The sequence below is a fragment of the Microplitis mediator genome, chromosome 10 (assembly GCF_029852145.1).
Source record: "Microplitis mediator isolate UGA2020A chromosome 10, iyMicMedi2.1, whole genome shotgun sequence".
Taxonomy (NCBI): domain Eukaryota; kingdom Metazoa; phylum Arthropoda; class Insecta; order Hymenoptera; family Braconidae; genus Microplitis; species Microplitis mediator.
The window spans coordinates 8462412-8488084 of NC_079978.1; the positions used below are offsets into that span (position 1 = coordinate 8462412).

A 25673-nucleotide genomic window follows, 5' to 3' on the forward strand; every position below is an offset into this window, starting at 1 on the left:
ATTACAAGTTATCCAAAAAAAAAATTTTTATTTTAGGAATATCTCTGAACCAGCCCTACCGATCAAGCTCAATTTTTTACAGTTTGTAGGAATTAATAAGCCGCATCGAATGACACCTTGACGATCAAAATCGGTTCGTCCGTTCAAAAGTTACAGAATATTTACATACGTACGTAGGGACGTACACACACACATACGTACACTCGGACATCATCGTGAAATTAGTCAGAATAACTTCCTAGAACCTCAAAACGTCAAGATCTGATAGAAATTCGGTTTTCAAAAATCGTACCGAAACCAATAACTTCCCGAATTTTTGAAAATTTTAAATTTTCTTGGCGGGTGTTAAAAAAGTATTGATGTAGCTATAATAACATAATAGTGATAGCTCAATTTTAAAGATATCCGGCTGAAATTCGGTGAGGATATTGTTTATAATATAAAGTAACTTTTGAGCCTATAAATTTTGAGCCTTCCAGAACGATCGACTTCAAAATCTAATCAGCTCATAAAATAAATAGTCTTCTGATCGATTTTAAGAGCTTGACATTAAAATTAAAATAACTAGAAAACAATGCGGGACTCAAAAAAACTTTATTAGAAATAACTTGTAGGGAATAAAATTGTCTACAAAAAAGATTCCATAATGTTTTATAATAGGTCTGATAGTTTCGCCGGAAAAGTAACAAGATCTCAAAATTTAATATGAATTCGACTTCAACCTCAAATAACTTTTAAACAAATAGATTTATCAAAAAATGATAAGAATTTTTTTTTGTAGAGCAATCAATTACCTACAGAAACATGCCTGCCAATTATTCTTATGACGCATCGTTAGCTACTTATAAAAATCAGAAGACGCAAAAAAAATGTTTTTTATGTTATTCTTATGGAAAATAGAAAAGTGCAATGCGGAACCTCTTAAAGTTCATATTAAGAGCTCAAACTGTCACAGTATTCTGTTTTCGTCATTTCCAACAATATTTCTGATATAATTCAGAAAAAAAAAATAGTCGATTTTTTTGATACATCCTAATATTCATATATATATATATATATATATATATATATATATATATATATATTAGACTGGGCCAAAAAAATCGACTATTTTTTTTTTTTAACGATACTGTGTAAATATTATTTGGGATGAAAAAAAAAATTATTGTGAAAATTTGAGCACTTAATTTTGATATTAAGAGGTGTATCATCGCAATTTTCGATTTTTTTAAAATGAGCGGGTTTTTGTCTCATAACTCTCAATCCATCGAGATAAAAGAAATCGACTCAGATACATTTTTTAAAGGAAATTTGATGCTCTACAAAAAAGGTCTGATTAAAATTTTTCGTCAGATGAACCGTTTCCTTATAATCATGCTTTGAAAATTGGTATGATTTTTAAATTTGATTGTTCAACTTTGGAATTTTGTAATTCGTGTAAAAATAAGTTTCCGGAAAAATACAATGAATATTCTTGAAGGAAACTGAATGCTCTACAAAAAAAGTCTCTTAACAATTTTCGCTAAATTCACTCCTTCAAAAGTTATTCAAGGTTGAAGTTATGTAAAACGACTTCAATAATCTTGAATAACTTTTGAAGGAGTGAATTTAGCGAAAATTGTTAAGAGACTTTTTTTGTAGAGCATTCAATTTCCTTCAAGAATATTCATTGTCTTTTCCCAGAAACTTATTTTTACATGAATTACAAAATTCCAAAGTTGAACAATCAAATTTTAAAATCATACCAATTTTCAAAGCATGATTATAAAGAAACGGTTCATCTGACGAAAAATTTCAATCAGATCTTTTTTGTAGAGCATTAAATTTCCTTCAAAAAATGTATCTGAGTCGATTTCGTTTATCTCGATGGTTTGAGAGTTATGAGACAAAAACCCGCTCATTAAAAAAAAATACAAAATTGCGATGATACACCTCTTAATATTAAAATTAAAGGCTCAAATTGTCACAATAATTTTTTTTTGTCATCCCAAATAATATTTCCACAGTATCGTTAAAAAAAAAAAATAGTCGATTTTTTTGGCCCAGTCTAAAATATATATATATATATATATATATATAGTTGGTAAAGACCAGAATATATATGTAGTTGGTAAAAACCTAGAAGTTGATACAACTCTAAATGAATATTAGATAAAAATCATAAAAGCTATTTCAAAAAGTTATTAATATCACTTTTTTATTTTCAGAGTATTTAAATAAAAATTTTTTTATTGTATAAGGTAAAATACCCAATACTTCAACAATTTTAAAAACGGTACTAGTACTTGAACAGTTTGGAAATTCTTCTATTATTAAAAAACCCCTGTCATAAACATTAATATTTAATGTGTATTAAGATAATTTGATGTCTTATTTAATGATATAAGAAATAGTTTTTAATGTTGAAACTAAATACAATAATTTATTTAATATCTAATGACGGGATCAATCAAAATGTCGATTAGTATTCATTTTTGAATAGAAATGATAGTCACCACCACAATAGAAAATTGGTGAAATAACGTAAGATATTTGAATATTCAACAAAAAAACTTAACCAATTAACAATATAGATCATTTTGCAAATCTTCTATTGTTTATAAGGTGTTTCAATCATTTTTTTATATTAAATTCAGCCGTTCAATTATACCTCTTGATTTCAAATGTAAAACCCAAAAGTTGAACAAGATGGCGGCGTGAGTTCAAGTATACGGTCTCTCATTTTTCCGTGACAGTAGTGCTTGAACTATTTCTGACTTGATGTTGAATAAACATTTTAAAGTGTTTTTAAAAATAAATTGCATCACATAGTGATAAAAAAAGTATATAAACTAATTAAATAGAAAAAAACTATAAACAGAATTTCTTATTTTTGAAGTAAATAGAAGTGTTTGTCAAATAAAAAAAAAAATACATATTCTAACCTCACACTGTCAACAACAGGTAAGACCTTTTTTTTTAAATCGTAATTATTTATAAATGTATGTAAAAAAACATAAAAGAATAAATAAATAAATTAATATACCATAAATATTATCATGAATATATTTTTTTTCCAGAATTTAAAAATATTGTAATTTATGCGGTTGGAAAATGCCTAAGTCCAGAAAAATTTATAAGTAAAATTATAATCTTGTTATTTTGTTGTAATAATACATTAAAATGTTTAAATAAAATAAATACGTATTTTTTGGGCCTGAAATCTTTTCTTTTTATTGTAACAGAAAATGTCTAAAGTTATACTAAATATGTGTTCAAGTACTGGTCTCGAGGCGTTCAAGTACTGCCTCTTGTCGCAGTTTAATGTTCAACTACTGGGTTTCTTTAAGAATTTTTTTAAATAACTTAAAAAATTAATTTTCTATATGTAATACCAATTTTTTTTTTAACACATTTAGAATTGAACATATTTTATTAAGTCACTCTGATTTTGTCAGTTATAATGAAATTTACCTGTTAAAGTTGTGGTCAAAGACAATACACTGTCATATGTGTTCAAGTACTGGGTATTTTACCTTATATTTAAAATATTGCTGTCAGTGTAAAAAAAAAATTCTTAAACAGAATTAAAAGTGGGGATTACTATCTTTTCTCCATTCTTATCAATTTGGTGTGTTCAATATATGTCACTTAAAATTGTATTTATTTAGTCTGATAAGTAGCGCCTCGAAAATTAAAACGTCATTTCTATTTATTTCTATTTATTTGTTATTTTTCTTTAACTGTACGACTTATTAGTTTTTTACAAAATATATCGTTATAATTTCCCGTGCTTCTTTATTTCCTTAGCTCATTATTCCTTTGTACCCAATTTGTGCGGGTGTGGCTCGACTTGTGCTTATACTGTACTACATTATTACGGTGATGATCCGCTACCTCCCTTGCAATGGGGGTGCAGTGGCGTAGGAAAACCACAGTGAAAACCTAGCCAGTACAGTTCGGTTTGGGTAAAGCTCCAGTGATCAATAAAATTCTCATTTTACCGATCACTGGATCTTCATCCCGCGCCTAACGGCCAGAGACCTTCGTTCGAGCCCCACGCGTGGCTAAGCAGTCACCCAGCCAAGTAGTAATCGTGCTCGATGCTACTTAACTTTGGTGATCGCCCGAGCCACGCGCGTGCCGAACGGCTGCCTCAGCCTCTATATATTTATATAAATTTAAAAGTTCATTTGTGATATAAAAAAAATAGTTGAATAAGAAATGAGTAAAAAGGAAATAAAATTTATGGAAGAGAGGTGTCTTTTACTAGCTATCGAGGATCTAGGAAAAGGATCAAAACTTCTTTGGATTACTTGTATTATCAATTTTTCAATATCAATATTGTATGGACTTAATTCTATGTCCTATGTCTTTATCGCTGAGGTTTGTATACATTTTTAATTAATGCTAGTAAGAAAAAAAGACGAAACTATGACACAAAAAAACAAGTTCACAAACGTTTTTTTTTATTTTATTTTATTATTATTAAAATTTAGTCCTGTCACATAATTTATTTTTTTACTAACGAGTAAACTTTATTGTTAAATAAAAATATTTTTCTAAAAAATAACAAAATCATGTTTAGGAATGAAGTAAAATATTTTTTGTTATCATTCATGCGATATAAGTGCTACCTTGGCGAACGCTTTTTTGTTCGCAAAGGTAGCACTTATATCGCACAAATGATAAAACAAATTTTTCCTGTAAAATTCATAAGGTGAACAGGATTATAAACGTGCTGCTTTTAAGCTACTCAGAAACAGATAGTATTTTATACGACTGCACAGTAAAAAACAAATCGTCAAAGTATAAAAAAAAGCGTGTGTTAAAATTCTGAGAGTTGAATTTTTAACACTTTTGTGTGTCAATTTAACACACAGTATTTATCTTGTTTGAACTGTCGCAATCGATTGATTTTTTGACACACAAAAATGTTAAAAATAATCTCGACTATCAAAAAAGAATTTTTGAAAAACTTGTTACTTTTAACATGTACGCGTGTAACTTTTTCAACACTCACGCCATGTTAAAATAACATATAAATAAGTGTAAAACGTTCGATTTACGAACGATATGTGTTGATTTCGACGAATCCTGCTTTACTGTATGTGCAAATCGGGTTCGAATTTCCAAATTATTCGTTACTTTACGAATTATTTATCAAATTTATAATTACTAGACATAACATGCTCGCTTCGCTCGCCTTCATTTTTTCAAAAATCCCGCCACTATCTCAGTCGACCAATCGACAAGCGAATAAAATAGTCACAGAAGTGACGTGAAACGATACGACATCCGGCCATCAACTTTTTAGAAGAGGATCCCGCCACTATCTCAGTCGACCAATCGACAAGCGAATAAAATAGTCACAGAAGTGACGTGAAACGATACGACATCCGGCCGTCAACTGTTTAGAAGAGGATCCGAAAGTTTTTGAATTATTTGTAACTTTTCAAACTACTTGATTCAAATCGAGAAAATTCTGATCAGCTTTCAAATATACAATTTTTATTAAACGGAGAGCTTAGTTTTTAAAATAACCAAAAATAATTTTTTCGGGGGTTCCTATCTGAGCTCTATTTACTTCTGACAAAAATTTCAATTAATGGGAGAACTATTACGATTTTCAGTCGCTAAAAAGAAAATTTTGGCATAATTAGAAAATTTACGAATAATTTAATCGTACAATTCAAGTAAATAGTAAATATTATTTTGCATTAAAATCACGAAAAGTTCCGAAACAAATCATAACAAACCTTTTCTATGAATTTATGTTCAATATTATGTACTTTAAAAGCACAAATGTTCAATGGCTGATGATATGACATGATTTTATCAGGATTTTTGCGACACTTGTGCTTTTTTTGATAAAATAAACTTATTTCTAAAAAATACCGGTCAATGTTTCTGAGCCGCGTACAACCAGAACGTTCATGATCTAGAACACCTTATGACTTCCGTAGTAAATTTTTTTTTACACGGAAATATAATAAATATTTCATATTCTGTAAATCTGAAAAGATACCTGAGTACTGGTGCTATACACCAGAACTTATAGATTGGACTACAGACCAGATCAATAACATTTCCATGGTTGATAAATGTCTAAAATATGATCATAATTATACACATCTTGCTGATTTGGGATTTGAAGAAGCCACAAAATATGTAAATAATTTTGAACCAATGCCAAGTACAGTATCTTGCTCGATGTTTATGTTTGATGACAGTGAAAGATCGACGATTGTTAATGAAGTATGTAATTATATACATGAGATATTTACATTTAGAATAAATAGTAATATTAACAGTGAATTTTATTTTATTGATTTCAGTGGCAATTAGTGTGCGACAACAAATTACATCGAGCAAACACATTTTTGATGTATTCGTTGGGAATGAATTGTGGTTCGTCATTTCTAGGAGTATATGCAGATAAATATGGCCGAAAAAATTCATTAATCATTAGTATAATATTGCAAATTATTGCTGGACCTTTAAGTGCATTGGTACCATGGTTTTGGGCTTATCTTATTTTGAAATTTTTGACCGGAATAAGTACGGGTGCTATGTATTCTTCAGGGTATACTATTTGTAAGAAATTATTATTGCTGTGGAGTTTAAATAAAATAATTACTACTGATTAATAAAAATATTTGAATTTTTAGTGTCGGAAATTGCGACAAGCAACAGAATAAAAGTGTTTGCTGGTATTACTGATATTACATTTTCAATAGGAACTTTTCTCCTCATAGGTATGGCTTATTTTTTGCAAGATTGGAGACAGTTACAAATAGCCATATCATGTTTCATTTTGCCGATTATTGTATTGATTTGGTAATTAAGTCTTATAAGCTAAAGTATATATTTTACTGAGCAGAAGAAATACTTTAATCAACAAAACATGTCTTAGTTCGAAAATTGTCGATATTAAAAAAAAAAATCTGAAAAACGGTTGACCCTGTGGGCCAATCCCAATACTTCCCGCTGTGCGAGCTCGGAGAAATCGAAATCGTTATTATTGGTAAACTTTTAAATTCTTCGAGCTCATGAAACAGTCGGACTGAAAAAATATACATTTCGGTGAAAAAAGGAATTTTTGTCCGACAGTATCTTTGGAACTAATTGATCGATTTGCACGTACTTTACGGCAATCAAACGAGCTTGTTGAGACTTATGTTTGATCAAACTTAGAATTAAATTGGTCGAGTGATTTACGAGTTATGCAACAAAAACTTTAAAAAAATTTTTTGTTTATTTTTTATTTTCGTATAACTTGTAAATTACTCGAACGACCGACTTCAAAATCTGATAAGTTTTAAGTCTTGGTAAGCCTTTTCGATTGTCGCAAAACACGCTCAAATCGGTTGATTTGTTCCAAAGGTATCGTCGAACAAAAAAAGTTTACACACACACCCACACACGGCCGGACGTCTATTCGGAAATAGTCAGAATAGTTTCCTACACGGAAAGAAACTTATGGGAAGTTTTGCTATGCATTACGGGAATAGTACCCATAATGGTATAGGAATTGAACCCATACTATTATAGGGATGCTTCCCATATATGATGGGATCCATCCCTATAATAGTATGGGTAAAATTCCTATACCATTATGGGAACTATTCCTATAATATTATGGGAACTATTCCTATAATGTTATGGGAACCATTCCCATAGTATCATAAAAATTTTTTTTTGCAAAATAGTGTAGAAATTTCCGTCATGATATGGAGAGATTCAAATAAAGTGTCTTCGACACTACATTTATTAAAAAAAAAAAAATTTTGTTAAAAATTTTAATGTTTTTGTCAAATGCAAATTTTTTTTTCAATGTTTGAATTTTTGTTTTTATATTTAATAATATTTCTGTATATTGTAGAAGTGATTTCCACACTTTTCTTTAAATTAATTTTTTCATGATAGTATGGGAACCATTCCCATAATATTATAGGAATAGTTTCCATAATAGTATGGGAATGATTTCCATAATGGTATAGGAACTCTTCCTATACTATTATGGGAACTATTCCCATGTGGATATATTTCTATACCATTATGGGAATAGTTCCCATAATGGTATAGAAATAGTTCCTATAATGTTATGGGAATGGTCCCCATAATTTATGGGAATGGTTTCTATAATTTATAGGAATAGTTCCCATATATTATGGGAATGATTTTCATATTGTTATAGAAAGTATTCCTATAAATTATAGGGACCATTCCTATAATTAGAGGAACCATTCCCATAACGTTATGGGTATCATTTCCATAGTTATAGGAACTATTCTTATAATTATGGGAAACATTTCTATAATTATAGGAACTGCTCCCATAATTTATGGGAGTAATTCTTATGATGGTATAGGAAAAAATTTCACAAAATTATGGGAACAGTTTCCATAATTTTCTTTCCGTGTAGGATCTTAAAACGTCAAGATCTGATAAAAGCTCGATTTTAGAAAATCGAAATGAAATCAATAACTTCCCTTTTTTTGAAAATTTTCGTAGCAGAAATCTAAAAAATATCTTAGAGAATTCTTTAAATAATTTTATGTGAATTTGAAATAGTCGTTTCTCTGATTAATTGAATTTTCAAAAATAAATGTGAACTCTTTTCAGTTTTTTTTTTTCCAAATAAAATATTTCATTGATTCAAATGAATAATAAAAAAATTTATCTCAGTAATAGAAATTTTTAATGAAATAATTTATGATAAAAATAAATATAATAATGTCAATAAATTATATTTTTTATCAGGTTCATACCAGAATCACCACGATGGTTGATATCACAAAACCGTCATGATGAAGCTCAAAAAATAATTTATCAACATCATAAATCGTTTGTCATGACATCGACTAGTACTATTGAAAGCCCGACAAGTGAACCGCGAATATTATCAGTAGAATGTAAAGAAAAACTAGAAGATCGTAAAGGTTTTTTTCATCGCAACTTCGAAAGTTTAAAAATTCTGTTCACAAATTACGATTTGAGGAAAAAAACTTTCATTATGGATTTTTCATATTTCGTTACTGCGACGGGAGGTTATATGCTAGGTAAGATTTTCAATGAAAATTTTTTAGACTTTTAATTAGATGAAATAAATTAATTTTATTTATTTCAGTCTTCAGTGTTGATAATTTCAAATCGAGCCGTTATTTATATATGTCAATACTGGCAGTTAATGAAATACTAGGAGTCTTAGCAATTACAGTGATACTTAAATTTTTTACCAGTCGAAAATCACTTATCATGATTTACACAGTTGCATTTATTTTAATGGTAACAATTTCAGCTATCCCTGAAGAAAATAAAAATATAATTATGGGATTAGCATTAGCAGGGAAATTTTGTTTTGCCGCAAGTTTTACTGTCAACTTGGCACTTCTTTCGGAACTGTTTCCTAGCAATGTTAGAAATACAGCATTCGGAACGTGCTTAGTAACGGGACAAACTGGATGCATGATTGCGCCATATATTGTTGATTTACTTGGCAATGTTGCTTGGTGGGCTCCTACTACACTTTCTAGTGTTCTATCTCTCATGGCCGGACTTTTCTGTTTTGCTATACCTCAAACAAAACTAAATAACGGAAAAGGTACTTGTGTAGACGGAGAAGTTACTAAATCGGGTCACAATTCCAAATAAGAAGTAATCAATGATAAAAGTAACGCATGTTACCAAAGAGGACTTTCTGCCCCAATTATGTAAAATTAACCATTAAGAAATAAATTATGTTCCTATTTGTTGAACGAAAAATAATTAAGTTTAAAATTTTTGTGGAGTCTCGAAGAGCTCGACAATACTTTTGTATGCCATTGTCTTAAAAAAAACCATTTTTTAGCATTTCTTTCTCCCACGATATCTCGCGAACGAATTAACCGATTTTGATGGTTGAGGCGGCAATCGACATGTTTGATCAAGTTCTAAAGCTGATCAAATTTTGAAATTGATTTTTCGAGTCGTTTTTGAGAAATTTCAAAAAAACCAAAAAGAAAATTTTTTTTGAATTCTTTCGTCAACGTTTTCTCTTGAACGAATAAACCGATTTTGATGGTTGACGTGGCATTTGACGCGGCTTGTAAAGTTTTAGAGCTGATTAGATTTTGGAATCAATCCATCGAGCAAAATAAAAGTTATCCAAATAAAACATTTTTGAAAAAATTTTATTTTTGAAATATCTCCGAACGCACTCTACCGATTAAGCTCAAATTTTTACAGCTTCAAGATATTGACAAGCCGCGTCGAATGACACCTTAAAGTTCAAAATCGGTTCATCCGTTCAAAAGATACAGGTATTTACATACGTACGTACATACATACATACATATACTCGGACATCATCTTGAAATTAGTCAGAATAGCTTCCTAGGACCTAAAAACGTCGACATCTGATGAAAATTCGATTTTCGTAAATCGGACCGAAACCAATAACTTCCCGAATTTTTGAAAATTCACAATTTCCTTAGCGGGAAGTTAAAAATGTCTAAAAAATGTTTAAAAGTATTATTGACCTTGATTTTCAAATTCGAAAATATGTATAATTTTTTTGAAACTGAGTGTATTTATTTAATAAAATAGGAAAAAATATATATTGTAGTATTCCGAACTTATAATTAATATCACTTATACACTACAATAATAACACACTTAAAATAGAAATAACAACACCACAATTAACAGCAGTAAACGAAAGGCAGTCAAAGATATAGTTAATTGATACAAGACGTATGCTGTTAAGCTGTCAATATAAGACTGACTGACTTTAGTGGCACATCTATATATCAAGAGAAAAACGCATTGGTTTTCTAGCTATTCATATATTTTAAAAGATCAGTTTCACATTCGTTACAATATTTACTGCAACTATTACATACCCTATCAAAAAAATCCATATGGGAATCCAGCATAGATTCTTACGTGAGTTCGCACATGGCGTTTTCGGATGGATTCCCGTATGATTTCTTATTGGCTACTCGCGCTTACGCATACTACTATAGAAATAAATATGTATTGTGTATACGTATGGTCCGCAAAAAGTTCCAGTCCGCTTTTTTAATAGCGCTGTCATTATGCATGTATACGTCTCACACTGATGTTTTAATAGCATTAGTATTTTCGTGCACGCAGCCAATAGGAATATTAATCTGTTCTTTTATTCAGATATTCTATCAAAATTACTTATGTAGGAACCCAGATTCCTATATGAATTTTCCACTAAATAATCCATGGACACCATCGTACGGTAATACACCAATTTTATATAGTGGAAACCTAAGCATGCAAATCTTCTCAATAAGACAGTTTATAGATAAATTGAGAAAAATATAGACTCTACCTTCAATGAAAAATAACTGCTACTGTTTTATGAAAAAAATTAAAAATTATAGTTTCGGAAGTCGTGAAAAACAACAGAAGAAAGCTGCTTGCAGGTATTCTTGATAGTACATTTTCAGTTGGAACTTTTCTTCTTATAGGCATGGCTTATTTTTTACTTATAAAAATTAATTACTAGTTGAAATTTAAGGCACACTTTGAACTTAAATGAGCATTGAAAACCTACATTAGACTTTTTTGGACGTAATAATTTTGAAAGCTTAAAATGGATCTACTTAGACTTACAAAGGCTTGAATTGAACTTACTTAGACTTATGGAGGCATGAAGTAGACCTACATGTATATAAATCGTAAAATAAAGGTAGCTAGACTTAACAGAAGACACCCAAGGGTAGATTAGGTCCCACAAGCAGCCTGGGACTGGCAGCAGAAGGGTCGATTTAAAAAATTCTAGGGCTAGTAGAAAATTTCTGCAAGTGATCCAGCGATTTTATCAGTAGATTAATGATACCTAAGAGTGGAATAGAACCTAGAAGCAGCTTGGGACCAACAGAGAGTCGATTTAAAAAATTCTGAGTTCGTTCGTTTTACGATATATGTATTTGTAGGTCTAATTCATGCCTTTGTCAGTCTGAGTATGTAAAATTTAATCCTTTGTAAGTCTAAGTTGGTTCATTTCAAGCTTTTACAATTATTATGTCCTAAAAATTTTTTCCGAAAAACGAAAAAAAAAATAACCCCCCGAATGAAACGTAAAAAAAAAAAAAAATGTAAAAAAATTCTTGTTTGGTCTCGTTTTTTGGAAAATTTTTTTTTTTCCTCTTTACTTTACATTTACTGAATAACTAACGCAAAAATGAAAGGAAATCCGAAAAAAATTAATTTTTTCATTTTGGTAATGATTACACAATTTAAGGAACAAAACTTGTTCCTTTAATTGTTTTGCAAAACTTTGAGCAATCGGACCGGACGAACGGTTCAATGGATCAATCTGAAAATTTCCAGGGTTTTTGGGGGTACATTAAGCTGTAAAATTACCTGGCAACATTATTTTTTTTATCAATATTTGCAGAGTAGCGATGAATTGACTACACTGAGAAAAAAAAATACTATTTTCCAAACAAGAATTTCTTGGTTCAAGAAATCCGTTCAAAATATTTATTTTGTTATTATTAATTATCAATTTATTGAGAAAAAAGCATCAAATTTATTTTTGTTATTATATGAATTTGATATTATATTCTAAGTAAACAAAAGAATAGCTTTACTTGAATTAAATAAAAATTATTTCCTTCAATTCTACGAATTCTTGAGACAAAATTATATATTCTTGAAAATTATCAAGAATTTATGTTTTTGTCTCAAGTAAATGTTCTTGATAAAAGTATTTTTTTTTCTCCGTGTAAAAAACCAGAAAATGGCCATTTTTTGTGGGTTTTTCAAATGGATATCAAGGATGAAAAAAAATTTTTATTTGAAAAAATCGAAAATGGAGCTTGTAGAGAATTTATTCAAGTTTATTTAACTGCCCTTTAAATTACTGTGTGACCATTACTTGCTGAGATATCAATAATCAAAGACAAAAGGCTCCTTTTTCATTTAAAGGCTGATATCTCAGCAGCAAATTGTCGTACAGAGAAACAAAAAAAAGCAAATTGTAGCTGAATAAATTTCCTAAACGAGCCATGAATTCGTTTTTTTTTTTTAATTTTTCCCGGCCCCGTAGACCTAAAAAACAAAACCAAAAAATTTAGAAAAATTTTGTCTCGACTTTTTTCTTATGATTCCGCAAAAACCGTGGCTCAAAAAAATATTTTGCTGGAAGATCTTCAAACTAGAGATTTCAAGCTTCAATTTGCTTTTTTATATTTTCGATGCGATCATTTTTCACGAAAATACAGCCTTCCAAAAATCACTAAAAAATTTATAATATTTTCTTGTTCCTTTAATTTTTTGGATAAATGTATTTTGCTCCTTTTATTTCCCATCATCTATTATTTTATTGGACATAATCCTGAATTAAAATTTTAGAACTCTTGTTTATAAATTATGTTCGATGTCTTGAATTTCCCAAGTTCAATATAAAACGTACCTGTTTTCAAGTTTGAACACACTAATGTGATCAAAGGTATTGTTAGAAAATATTGAAAATAACGTTTTCAAGCTCTTCGATCTCGAAAACAGCGAAAAATTTTGAGGCCTGCAAGGTCCACCAATTTCCAGATTGTTTTTTTAATAAAGTTTATTAAAATGCATAAATGCGTTGATTGAATCATAGCTTAATTTATTGTGAGATGCTATTACTATTAAAATTCGATTACTATCGAGTTTTAAAAATAAATTTATTTATTTATTTATCAACTTATTTACAATAATAATTTTACAGAATACAAATTTATTAATAGTAAATGTAAATAAGCATAAGTAATAATGACTCTAGGAAAATAAATTTATTAGAAAATAAAAATGACCTACAATTATTAACATATTTTTTCGCTATCTTTACGCTAATTATCACACTGTTTTTAATAGCAGGAAACGAACTCAAACAGTTACAAAAGTGGAATAGTTACCGATCGTTTTATCAAGTATAATTATACTTAACGGTCTGTTGCACTTAGAATTAAATTTCTATTGTCTGATAAGCAGCGTCGAAAAAATTAAAAATGTGTGTTAACAAATAAGAAAAATTTGATAGCGATATAATAAAAATAGTTAGCGTAGAAAATTAGTAGAAGAAGATTGATTTTTACAGGCTGTAGATAATCTAGGAAAAGAATCAAAACTTCTTTAGATTATTTTTATCATCAATGTTTTAGCGTCATTATTATTTGGAATAAATTTAATATCCTATGTTTTTATAACTGAGGTTTGTATCAACTTTTGAAAAATATTTGTAGAGAGGAGAGGATTAAATGCGATACCAAAATATTTACTTTACATTTTTATTCGTAGAACTTGAATTTTGAATTAAATTTGTTAAGCTAAAAATTTTGAGTCAAATTAATATCCACTACTTAATTCACAGTAAATTTTACTAATTCATTTTTAAAGAGTAACGAAATAATAAATAATTTGTTGAAAAAAACTTAAAAATTATCTCTACACTCAGAAAATTAAGTAATTGTATTTATTATCCTAAATTTTTTATTCCAATCATCTAGAATGATTCGAAAGTTTTTAAATGCAAAGATAGTTAGTGTTATAATTTTTTCTAATAGAGATAATAATATCAGGATGGTAACGGTTATTATCAGGATGGTAAAAATTACCATCCGGATGATAACAGTTACTATCAGGGATTATAATTAATACACTGTAAAAAATTCGCGGAGTGAATGCGGATTAAATCCGGAGTGAATGCGGAGTGTATGAATTTTTAATTATTCACTCCCCTCGGAGTGAAATTCACTCCGCAGGGGAGTTTCCGCGGAGTAGATAATTTTCTATTAATTTAATCCCTCCGGAGTGAAATTCACTCCGGAGGGGAGTTTTAAAGATATTATTAATAAAATATAACTCCTCTCAATAAAATTGAAGTAAAAATTCGCGTATTACATTATTGATCAGCTGATACACGGAGAAAAAAATCTGGTAATATTCGTTAATTTTCAAATAAAAATTACTATTTCGCCGAGGCAAACTTGAAACGGTCCAATAATGTGGAAATTTTCCTTTTAAATGAGTAAAAATTATAATCGCTTAATCCTATGAATTACTAAATTATAAGTAAAATTACTTTGAGTTTCAGAGTACAAAACTAAAGCATTCAATAAAATTTACCTTTTGATTTAGTAAAAAATCTATCTTAGAATAAAACTTTCACTGAGACTGCTATTGAATTTTTACTAATCCAGATAGTAAAAATTGTCTCCTTGTGTGTAATAATAAAATTTTTTTCCAACATATATATATATATATATATATATATATATATATATATATACATATCGTGGGAATTTATCTGTATATATTTTTGTATATATCTCAATACCAATTTAAAATCCACCATCTTTTTTTTTTTTTTACCACTGTGGGATTCAAACCTACGCCTTGCGAATATTCCAGTTAAAGTGCAAGCATGCTAAACACTCGGCTACAGGTACCCTTCCGTTATCTCGAAGTATATGTCAAATATAAATAAAATACAATGCAGTCGATATTATATTTCTCGTATTAAAAGTTACAATGGCAAATAGTAATTTTTACCCGCTAAGTAGCAATTCACGTTATCGATGTTTTAAAAACTGCAATACCTCAACAAAATTTATTTGATATTATAATTTTTAGAATACCCGAGTTCTTTTTACAACGTTTTCAGTAATAGTTTTAAAATGTTATAAAATAAAATTAATAATCTTACAAATTGTAATAATCGGGATATAAATGAATAATTTTTGCCAAATTTATGTAAACATAACTTGAGTCATGAGTGACTTTTCTGTTGTTTCCGAATGAAAATCACTATCTACTCTATACTAATATTTTTTATTTTATCTACTGAATTTTATAGAATAGATAAAAAGAAATATAAGTTTTATAGTAATTTATTCTTAATGAATTGTAATATTAAATTTATACTCTTACAAATGTTTTTAACGCAGAATTGTAATATTATCAAAGAGATTTTTGAATATTGTTATTTCCAAAACGATCGTTGTAAAATAATTATGGATTATTACCATTCTTTATTCAATTTTTGCTAATCTGTATTATAACTTTTACAAATCGTAAAATTTACAATACTGATTGTAAGAATCAACAAAAAAATGTAATTTTCCATTGATAAGAGTAATTTTTGGATTGCGATTGTAAATTTCTCTTAGGAAAGTAATTTTTATTTGACGACTATAATTATTAGCTAATTTTGAGCTGCGCTTTTTTCCGTGTATGCATACACATACGTACATACATATTTAGGCACACATGCGGACTCGCACACACACGCACGTACGCATTTGCACACACGCACACATTCGAATACACACACGCAAACATTTGCACACACGCACACACTTGCACACACGTACACATTTGCACATACGCACACACGCACACAAACACCTGCACACACCCAAACACACATATGCACGCAAACACACACTCGCACACACACACATACACACACACGCACACACACACATTGTTTAGCAGTTTAATATAAATTAATATAAAATTATTTAAGTATTAAAACTCCGGACCGGAGTGAGTTGGGAGTGAAATAAAATCCGCGTCACTCCGAGATCACTTCGCTAAAAAAACTCCCAATTCACTCCGTATGCGGAGTGATTTTTTTTAAACTCCGGAACTCCGAGTGGCGGAGTGAATTCAGATTTAATTTCAATCCGAATTCACTCCGGATTTTTTAGAGTGTAATACCATCACTAGATGATAATTCCTGTCATTTAATTTTCTGAGTGTAGAGAAATGTTCTTCCTTAACTTTTATATGCTATCGTTTTTCCTAGAGACTTCTCTGAATCCTACAGAATTCTGTAAGATGGACGGAGGAGATTGAAGGGTTCCATCTATCATGGGAAATTGCCGCTCTGGTCAGAATTTGGCAAATTTCCATGATGTCTAAAATATTTCAAGACCCCTTGGTAGGTCGGATTATCATCGAATTATGTTCTATGATACTTGAAATATAAAACTCATCAATAATAATATTAATTTAAATTAAATCCGGATTCACTCCCGATTTTTTACCGTGTAAGTATTATAATCTCTGATGGTAACTGTTACCATCAGAAATTATAGATATAACTATTTAGAATAATAATAGTAATTAACTCTAGTTAACATACATGATCGTAACAATTATCATCCATATAGTAAACATTACGATCTAGATGATTTATACAATCATCTAGATAATATTCACTACTATCGGATTGATAGTAAAAATTTTACCATCACTAGATGATAATTCCTATCATTTAATTTTCTGAGTGTACCCACAAATGATTAGGTCGTGCCATTCGTCCCACGATTACCATGAATATACCAGTAATTTTTAAAGAAATTTTCTTTCAGTGAACCCAGAAATAAAATAAAACTATTTTTCCATTTAAAAATATCAAAAATTGATAAGAAGTGTTGAGCATTGCGATTATTCATACAGTTAATTTAAGAATTAATCAATTCAAACAATATATCAATTGTAGGGGCCTTGTCAATAATGGGGGCTTTCACTTAATTGTCAAAAATTAAATTAATTTAAAGAATTTATACTCGAAACCAATTTTATTTTAATCTATTCATAAACCAAAATTTTCCGCTTAAAAATAATTTGTTGCAGACTTATTAATTAGTAGCATCGTTTTGTTATCAAACAATTCATTAAATTACATAATGTTGAGATAAAAAAATATATACGACATTCTTAATTAAATAAAGAAAAAAATTATGTTTGTTTCAAAATAAATATTAATGTACATTTTTTGTTAATGCATTATATAAATATACGTTATATATTTACATATGATTTTAAAAAAACGGCTCGAATTTTTTTTTTTTAATGTATTTTCCACTTTTAAAGATAAGAGGAAACGGGTGACATGCATTTTTATGTAGCTAATGTACTTTGTAAAAAATTAAAGACTTATTTAAACATCCATACATATATACATGCAATGATTTACTTACATATACACATTTATAAGCGTAATTGCCTAAAATAAAATGTAATGGAAGCTATTCTATCTGATAAGTCTACTGTAAGTCATTTAAGTCGTAAGCCAACATATTACTTAGACGTCAGATCCTTTTCTTTTGAGGAAAATAAATAATCCTGATAAGTTATGTCTACAAAACTGAATTTCTATAATTTAATTTAATTTATATCAGTTCGTTTACGCGTCATGTGTATAATTATGTAATTAAATGTATGAATGTAAAAAATAAGTGTTCGAAAAAAAACGATTTTTAACAGGTGAATTTTATCGATAATCATTCAAATATCATATTTTTGTTTCAAGAATTTTTCGTTAATACTAAAAAAAATTTATTTCATCTTTCGAAGTTGTTGTATTTGATTTGAATATCACTTTACTCTAATTTTTTTGAAATTGTAAAATAATTTATCATCTTCGTGTCATGGGAAAATATTTATCTGTGTAAAATATGTAACTAATTTAAGAACATCATTAAAATAATTAATTAGTAAGAAAAATATTTACTTTCTGATATTTTATTTTTTGGTCGATAAAATGATGTGATATAGATACTGTGGTTGGTAAAGACCTAGAAATTTATACAACTCTAAATGAATATGAAATAAAACTCATAAAAGCTATTTCGACAAATTATTAATGTCATTTTTTTTATCTTCATTACTTTTATTATCACAGTATTTTAAATAAAAATTGTTTTTATTGTAAATTTAAAACATTGATGTCAGAGTAAAAAAAAAAAAGTATTCAAACAGAATGAAAAGTGGGGATTACTATCTTTCTTCTATTGTTATAAATTTGGTCTTTTCAACCTGTATCACTTAAAGTTATTATTATATTGTCTGATAAGTAACGTCACAAAAATTAAATCGTCATTTTTATATATTTATATAAATTTAAAAGTTCATTTGTGATACAATAGAAATAGTTTAAGAAGAAATGAGTAAACAAGAAATCAAGGTTATGGAAGAAAAGTGTCTCTTACAAGCTATCGATGATCTAGGAAAAGGATCAAAACTTCTTTGGATTATTTTTATTATTAATTTTTTAATATCAATATTGTTTGGACTTAATTCTATGTCCTATGTCTTTGTCGCTGAGGTTTGTATACATTTTTAATAAATACTAGTAATTGTAATTAAAAATTTTATTGTAATTAGTCCTATCACATATTTTTATACTAACGAGTAAACTACATTGTTAAATAAAAATATTTTTCTAAAAAATAACAAAATCATATTTATGAATGAAGCAAAGTATTTTTTATAAAAGATAAGGTAAAATACCCAATACTTGAACAATTTTAAAAATGGTACTAGTACTTGAACAGTTTGGAAATTCTTCTATTATCAAAAAACCTCTGTCATAAACATTAATATTTAATGTGTATTAAGATAATTTGATGTCTTATTTAATGATATAAGAAATAGTTTTTAATGTTAAAACTAAATATAATAATTTATTTAATATCTAATGACGGGATCAATCAAAATGTCGATTAGTATTCATTTTTGAATAGAAATGATAGTCACCACCACAATAGAAAAATGGTGAAATAACGTAAGATATTTGAGTATTCAACAAAAAAACTTAACCAACTAACAATATAGATCATTTTGCAAATCTTCTATTGTTTATAAGGTGTTTCAATCATTTTTTTATATTAAATTTAGCCGTTCAATTATACCTCTTGATTTCAAATGTAAAACCCAAAAGTTGAACAAGATGGCGGCGTGAGTTCAAGTATACGGTCTCTCATTTTTCCGTGACAGTAGTGCTTGAACTATTTCTGACTTGATGTTGAATAAACATTTTAAAGTGTTTTTAAAAATAAATTACATCACATAGTGATAAAAAAGTATATAAACTAATTAAATAGAAGAAAACTATAAACAGAATTTATTATTTTTGAAGTAAATAGTAGTGTTTGTTAAATAAAATAAAAAATACATATTCTAACCTTACACTGTCAACAACAGGTAAGACCTTTTTTTTAAATCGTAATTATTTATAAATGTATGTAAAAAAACATATAAGAATAAATAAATTAATTAATATACCATAAATACATGCCATAAATATTATCATGCATATATTTTTTTTTCAGAATTTAAAAATATTGTAATTTATGCGGTTGGAAAATGCCTAAGCCCAGAAAAATTTATAAGTAAAATTATAATCTTGTTATTTTGTTGTAATAATACATTAAAATGTTTAAATAAAATAAATACGTTTTTTTTGGGCCTGAAATCTTTTCTTTTTATTGTAACAGAAAATGTCTAAAGCTATACTAAATATGTGTTCAAGTACTGGTCTCGAGGCGTTCAAGTACTGCTTCTTGTCGCAGTTTAATGTTCAACTACTGGGCTTCTTTAAGGATTTTTTTAAATAACTTAAAAAATTAATTTTCTATATGTAATACCAATTTTTTTTTTTTTTTTACATATTTAGAATTGAACATATTTTATTAAGTCACTCTGATTTTGTCAGTTATAATGAAATTTACCTGTTAAAATTGTGGTCAAAGACAATACACTGTCATATGTGTTCAAGTACTGGGTATTTTACCTTAGTCCCTTACTGAGTGATAGAAATTTGTCAATCGATGAAGTTTAAAATTTTTACTAATTAACGATATCGAAATAATCAATTTATTAGAGTGAAACATAAACTTTCATTTCAAACGTGTTAATTGTCACTTAGCCTCCTTTTATAAATAACCCGTGTAAAGAAAAATTTTTTCCTGTAAAACTCATAAAGTGATCTGGATTATGAACGTTCCGCTTGTAAGCCACTCAGAAACAGATACTATACAGAGAGAAATGTCAAGTGAATATGCCTATGCAGCATAGTAAAGATTACATTACTCTACACAGTTAGAAATTTTGTGTTAAATTCAACACAAATCGTCTGTTGCAAACGGTCTACACAAATTTTTGTGTTAATTCAACACATTGCGTTTGTGTTGATCTTTAACACCAATTTTATGTTAAATAAAATTGAACACATAAAATCTGTTCTTTTGACAGAAAATTTGTGTAAATTTAACACATTTTTCGTGTTAAAATCAACTAATAAACATAAGCACATAACCTAACCAACTCCAGTATACTGATCTACACTTAGTAGAACTTATGTCAATTTAGCGAACAATTGAACCGGGTCAAAAAGATATGAAAGTTATCTAAATTTATTTTAAAAATGTATATATTTAATTGTAAATAAATTATAATCCAAATTTCCCTGCAGACAATGCTGCTACAATGCTTTGCTTACTTATACTTTTTTCTTTGAAATAAACTTATTTCTAAAAAATACCGGTCAATGTTTCTGAGTCCCTTACAAGCGGAACGTTCATGATTCAGATCTTATGACTTCCGCAGGAAATTTTTTTTTACATGGAAACATAATAAATATTTCATATTCTGTATATCTAAAAAGATACCTGAGTACTGGTGCTATACACCAGAACTTATAGATTGGACTACAGACCAGATCAATAACATTTCCATGGTTGATAAATGTCTAAAATATGATCATAATTATACACATCTTGCTGATTTGGGATTTGAAGAAGCCACAAAATATGTAAATAATTTTGAACTAATGCCAAGTACAGTATCTTGCTCGATGTTTATGTTTGATGACAGCGAAAGATCGACGATTGTTAATGAAGTATGTAATTATTATATACATAAGATATTTACATTTAGAATAAATAGTAATATTAACAGTGGATTTTATTTTATTGATTTCAGTGGCAATTAGTGTGCGACAACAAATTACATCGAGCAAACACATTTTTGATGTATTCGTTGGGAATGACTTGTGGTTCGTCATTTCTAGGAATATATGCAGATAAATATGGCCGAAAAAATTCATTAATCATTAGTATAATATTGCAAATTATTGCTGGACCTTTGAGTGCATTGGTACCATGGTTTTGGGCTTATCTTATTTTGAAATTTTTGACCGGAATAAGTACGGGTGCTATGTATTCTTCAGGGTATACTATTTGTAAGAAATTATTATTGCTGTGGAGTTTAAATAAAATAATTACTACTGATTAATAAAAATATTTGAATTTTTAGTGTCGGAAATTGCGACAAGCAACAGAATAAAAGTGTTTGCTGGTATTATTGATATTACATTTTCAATAGGAACTTTTCTCCTCATAGGTATGGCTTATTTTTTGCAAGATTGGAGACAGTTACAAATAGCCATATCATGTTTTATTTTGCCGATTATTGTATTGATTTGGTAATTAAGTCTTACAAGCTAAAGTATATATTTTACTGAGCAGAAGAAATACTTTTATCAACAGAACATGTTTTAGTTTAATAATTTATCGTTACTATTAAAAAATATATTTTCATGATACCAGCATCGAAACTCAAAGTTTCAGTATCTCTACAGCCAGTCGAAACAAGCTAATTTCAAGCAAACAACTGCTAGCGAATTCGTAATTCACAAATACCTTCATATAGCGGGCAAAAACAATTGTGTTTCTTCCCTTGGGAAGAAACACAATTGTTTCTGCTCTGTGTTAGTTATATTTAATGTTCATTTGCAGCCTTATTACTATCATTCGTTTACTTGTCACTTCAGTTTACTCATTCCATTTTTTAAGTAACAGTTTCAATTAACCAAATAAAATTACTAAAAAATGAGTGAAAACAATATTTTTGTCTTATTTACTATTTAATAAGTGCACTTATGACTGTAAATCACAGATTTCTCATTCTCTAAAAGTTCTCCGCATCATCGGCTTGAAATTAACTTGTTTCTTACTGGCTGCTGACACTGAATCTTGAAGTTCCGATGCAGGTAATCATGAAAAATCTAGTGTGTAACTCAGGATGAAATACGATTTCAGTCTGATTAGTCTGAAATCGTCTTGTTTCATCCCTTGTCACACAATATACTAATCTTAGAGAGTTTTCTACCCTCTAAAATTTGAAATAATTAAAACAGTGACTATTTACTGTTTACTAGTAAAAAGTATGTCACTAATTTAAATAGTGGTATGCTTTTCACTGGCAATAAGTGACTATTCACTGCCAGATAGTCATTGTTACGTGATTCTCGTTTTTAGAGAGTAAATATTATTGATTTGAATTGAAAATAATCGTTCCTCTGCTTAATTTAATTTTTAAAAATTAATGCAAACTTTTTTCTGAGTTTATTTTTCCAAGTAAAATATCTCATTGATTCAAATGAATAGTAAAAAAATTTATCTCAGTAATAGAAATTTTTAATGAAATAATTTATGATAAAAATAAAAATAATAATGTCAATAAATTCTATTTTTTATCAGGTTCATACCAGAATCACCACGATGGTTGATATCACAAAACCGTCATGATGAAGCTCAAAAAATAATTGATAAACATCATAAATCGTTTGTCATGACATCGACTAGTAATATTGAAAGCCCGACAAGTGAACCGCGAATATCATCAGTAGAATGTAACGAAAAACTAGAGGATCGTAAAGGTTTTTTTCATCGCAACTTCGAAAGTTTAAAAATTCTGTTCACAAATTCCGATTTGAGGAAAAAAACTTTCATTGTGGATTTTTCATATTACGTTACTGCGACGGGAAGTTATATACTAGGTAAGATTTTCAATGAAAATTTTTTAGACTTTTAATTATATAAAATAAATTAATTTTATTTATTTCAGTCTTCAGTGTTGATAATTTCAAATCGAGCCGTTATTTATATATGTCAATAGTGGCAGTTAATGAAGTACTAGGAGTCTTAGCAATTTCAGTGATACTTAAATTTTTCACCAGTCGAAAATCACTTATCATAACTTACACAGTTGCATTTGTTTTAATGATAACAATTTCAACTATCCCTGAAGAAAATACAAATATAATAATGGGATTGGCATTAGCAGGGAAATTTTGTTTTTCCGCAAGTTTTACTGTCAACTTGGTATTTCTTTCGGAACTGTTTCCTAGCAATGTTAGAAATACAGCATTCGGAACGTGCTTAGTAATGTCACAAACTGGATGCATGACTGCGCCATATATTCTTGATTTGCTTGGTAATGTTGCTTGGTGGGCTCCTACTACGCTTTGTAGTGTTTTATCGCTCATGGCTGGACTTTTCTGTTTTGCTATACCTCAAACAAAACTAAATTCGGGAAAAGATACTCATGTAGATGGAGAAGTTACTGGATCGGGTCACAATACCAAATAATAAGTAATCAGTGACAAAAGTAACATATATTACCAAAGAAGACTTTCAGCCCCGATTATGTAAAATTAAAAATTAAGAAATGAATTATTCTTAAAAACGATAAACCGTTTATATGTCGCGTTTGACGTCCGTAACTTGTTGGAAAGTGGACACAATGTTTTTTTTTTTAGGTATTTTCAGAAAAAAAATTTCTAGGAAATTTGTAAAAGTATTATTGACCTTGATTTTCAAATTTGAAAATTTGTATAATTTTTTTGAAACTGAGTGTATTTTTTTAATAAAATAGAAATAAATATATATTTACTGCTACTATTACATACCCTATCAAAAAAGTCTATATGGGAATTTAGCATAGATTCCAATATAGATTCCCATATAGTTTTCTATAGGAATATTAATCTGTTCTTTTATTCAGATATTCTATGAAATTACATAAATAGAAACCCAGATCCCATATGAATCTCCCACAAAAAAATCCATATATCCAAGTTCCTATATGGGAATATAGGTACCCGCAGTTTCCTATATGAAGTTTCTACGTGGGGATGCAGGTTCGGAGTTTCTTATGTGAAGTTCCAATACGGGAATCCATCAGGTACGCTGATAGAAAATTTATACTGACTCAAGAAATATTTTCTACGTAAGAAATAAAATAGCGAAAATGAAGTTATAGGGAGACAACTGCTCATATGTGAAGTTCCTATATGGGAATCTAGGTACCCATTGTATCCTACATGGATTCTTATATAAATCTATACACTCCTATATTAATGCCTATGGATTCTTACATAAATCCATACTTTTCTATATGGATTTCTATGGGTTCTCATGCAATCCCACATGGTTTTTTTTTTGATAGAGTATAGACATTTATTGTTATTAAAAACTCGGTTATTATTAAGTTTTGAAAACATTTATTTAAAAACAAAATGACCCACAACTATTGATTTCCCTGATTAAACAACTGAATTCGACCGAATTAAAAATTTTAATTCTTTTATATTCTGTAAAATTCTTCTAAACAGAGTTCAACTGAATTGAAAATTTGAATTTGAATTAAACAGAATAAAACCGATTTAAAAATTTCAAATTCGTTTTAATTCAGTTTAATTCGGGTTCAGAACCAGAAATTGGAAAATTATTTTCGAATTAATAAGAATTAAACCGAATATAATTATTTAAATTCGTTTTAATTTGGACAAATTCTGGTTTTCCTGCCGAATTAGACAGAATTCGTTTTTAACTTAGGTACCGAATTAACAGAATTTATCTGAATTAAATAGAATTAAAAATTTAATTCTGTTTAATTCGATCAATTCAGTTGTTTAATCAGGGTTCATTTACTGTTATCTTTTTTTCTTCAATGATCAGACTGTTTCAAATAAAAATTGTTTTTACAGTGAATTTGTGTATTCATCATATTAACGAAAAAAACGTAATCAAACAGTTGTGAAAGTGGGGGTTATC

The 25673-nt window shown here is 28.6% G+C and overlaps 3 protein-coding genes across 8 annotated transcripts in view; 2 read left to right on the forward strand and 1 right to left on the reverse strand.

Moving 5' to 3' along the window:
- The window catches only part of LOC130676763 (protein FAM50 homolog), a 55295-nt gene that overhangs the window by 14750 nt on the left and 14872 nt on the right, over positions 1–25673 (reverse strand). The window lies entirely within an intron of this gene.
- Positions 3644–10569, forward strand: LOC130676757 (organic cation transporter protein-like). Of its 4 annotated transcripts, none has more exons than XM_057483245.1 (7): positions 3644–3861; positions 4168–4365; positions 6004–6237; positions 6318–6576; positions 6651–6819; positions 8746–9044; positions 9113–10569. In XM_057483245.1, the coding sequence occupies exons 2-7, from the start codon at positions 4204–4206 to the stop codon at positions 9634–9636; spliced, it is 1647 nt and encodes a 548-aa protein (XP_057339228.1). In that variant the 5' UTR covers positions 3644–3861; positions 4168–4203; the 3' UTR covers positions 9637–10569. The 4 variants fall into 4 exon arrangements, with proteins under 4 accessions (XP_057339228.1, XP_057339227.1, XP_057339229.1 ...); XM_057483244.1 differs by having other exon boundaries at positions 3645–3861; positions 4193–4365; XM_057483246.1 differs by having other exon boundaries at positions 3645–3861; positions 4253–4365.
- Positions 18122–24467, forward strand: LOC130676756 (organic cation transporter protein-like). Of its 3 annotated transcripts, none has more exons than XM_057483242.1 (7): positions 18122–18258; positions 18921–19099; positions 21440–21673; positions 21757–22015; positions 22090–22258; positions 23316–23614; positions 23683–24467. In XM_057483242.1, the coding sequence occupies exons 2-7, from the start codon at positions 18938–18940 to the stop codon at positions 24204–24206; spliced, it is 1647 nt and encodes a 548-aa protein (XP_057339225.1). In that variant the 5' UTR covers positions 18122–18258; positions 18921–18937; the 3' UTR covers positions 24207–24467. The 3 variants fall into 3 exon arrangements, with proteins under 3 accessions (XP_057339225.1, XP_057339226.1, XP_057339224.1); XM_057483243.1 differs by lacking the exon at positions 18122–18258 and adding an exon at positions 18365–18488; XM_057483241.1 differs by lacking the exon at positions 18122–18258 and having other exon boundaries at positions 18614–19099.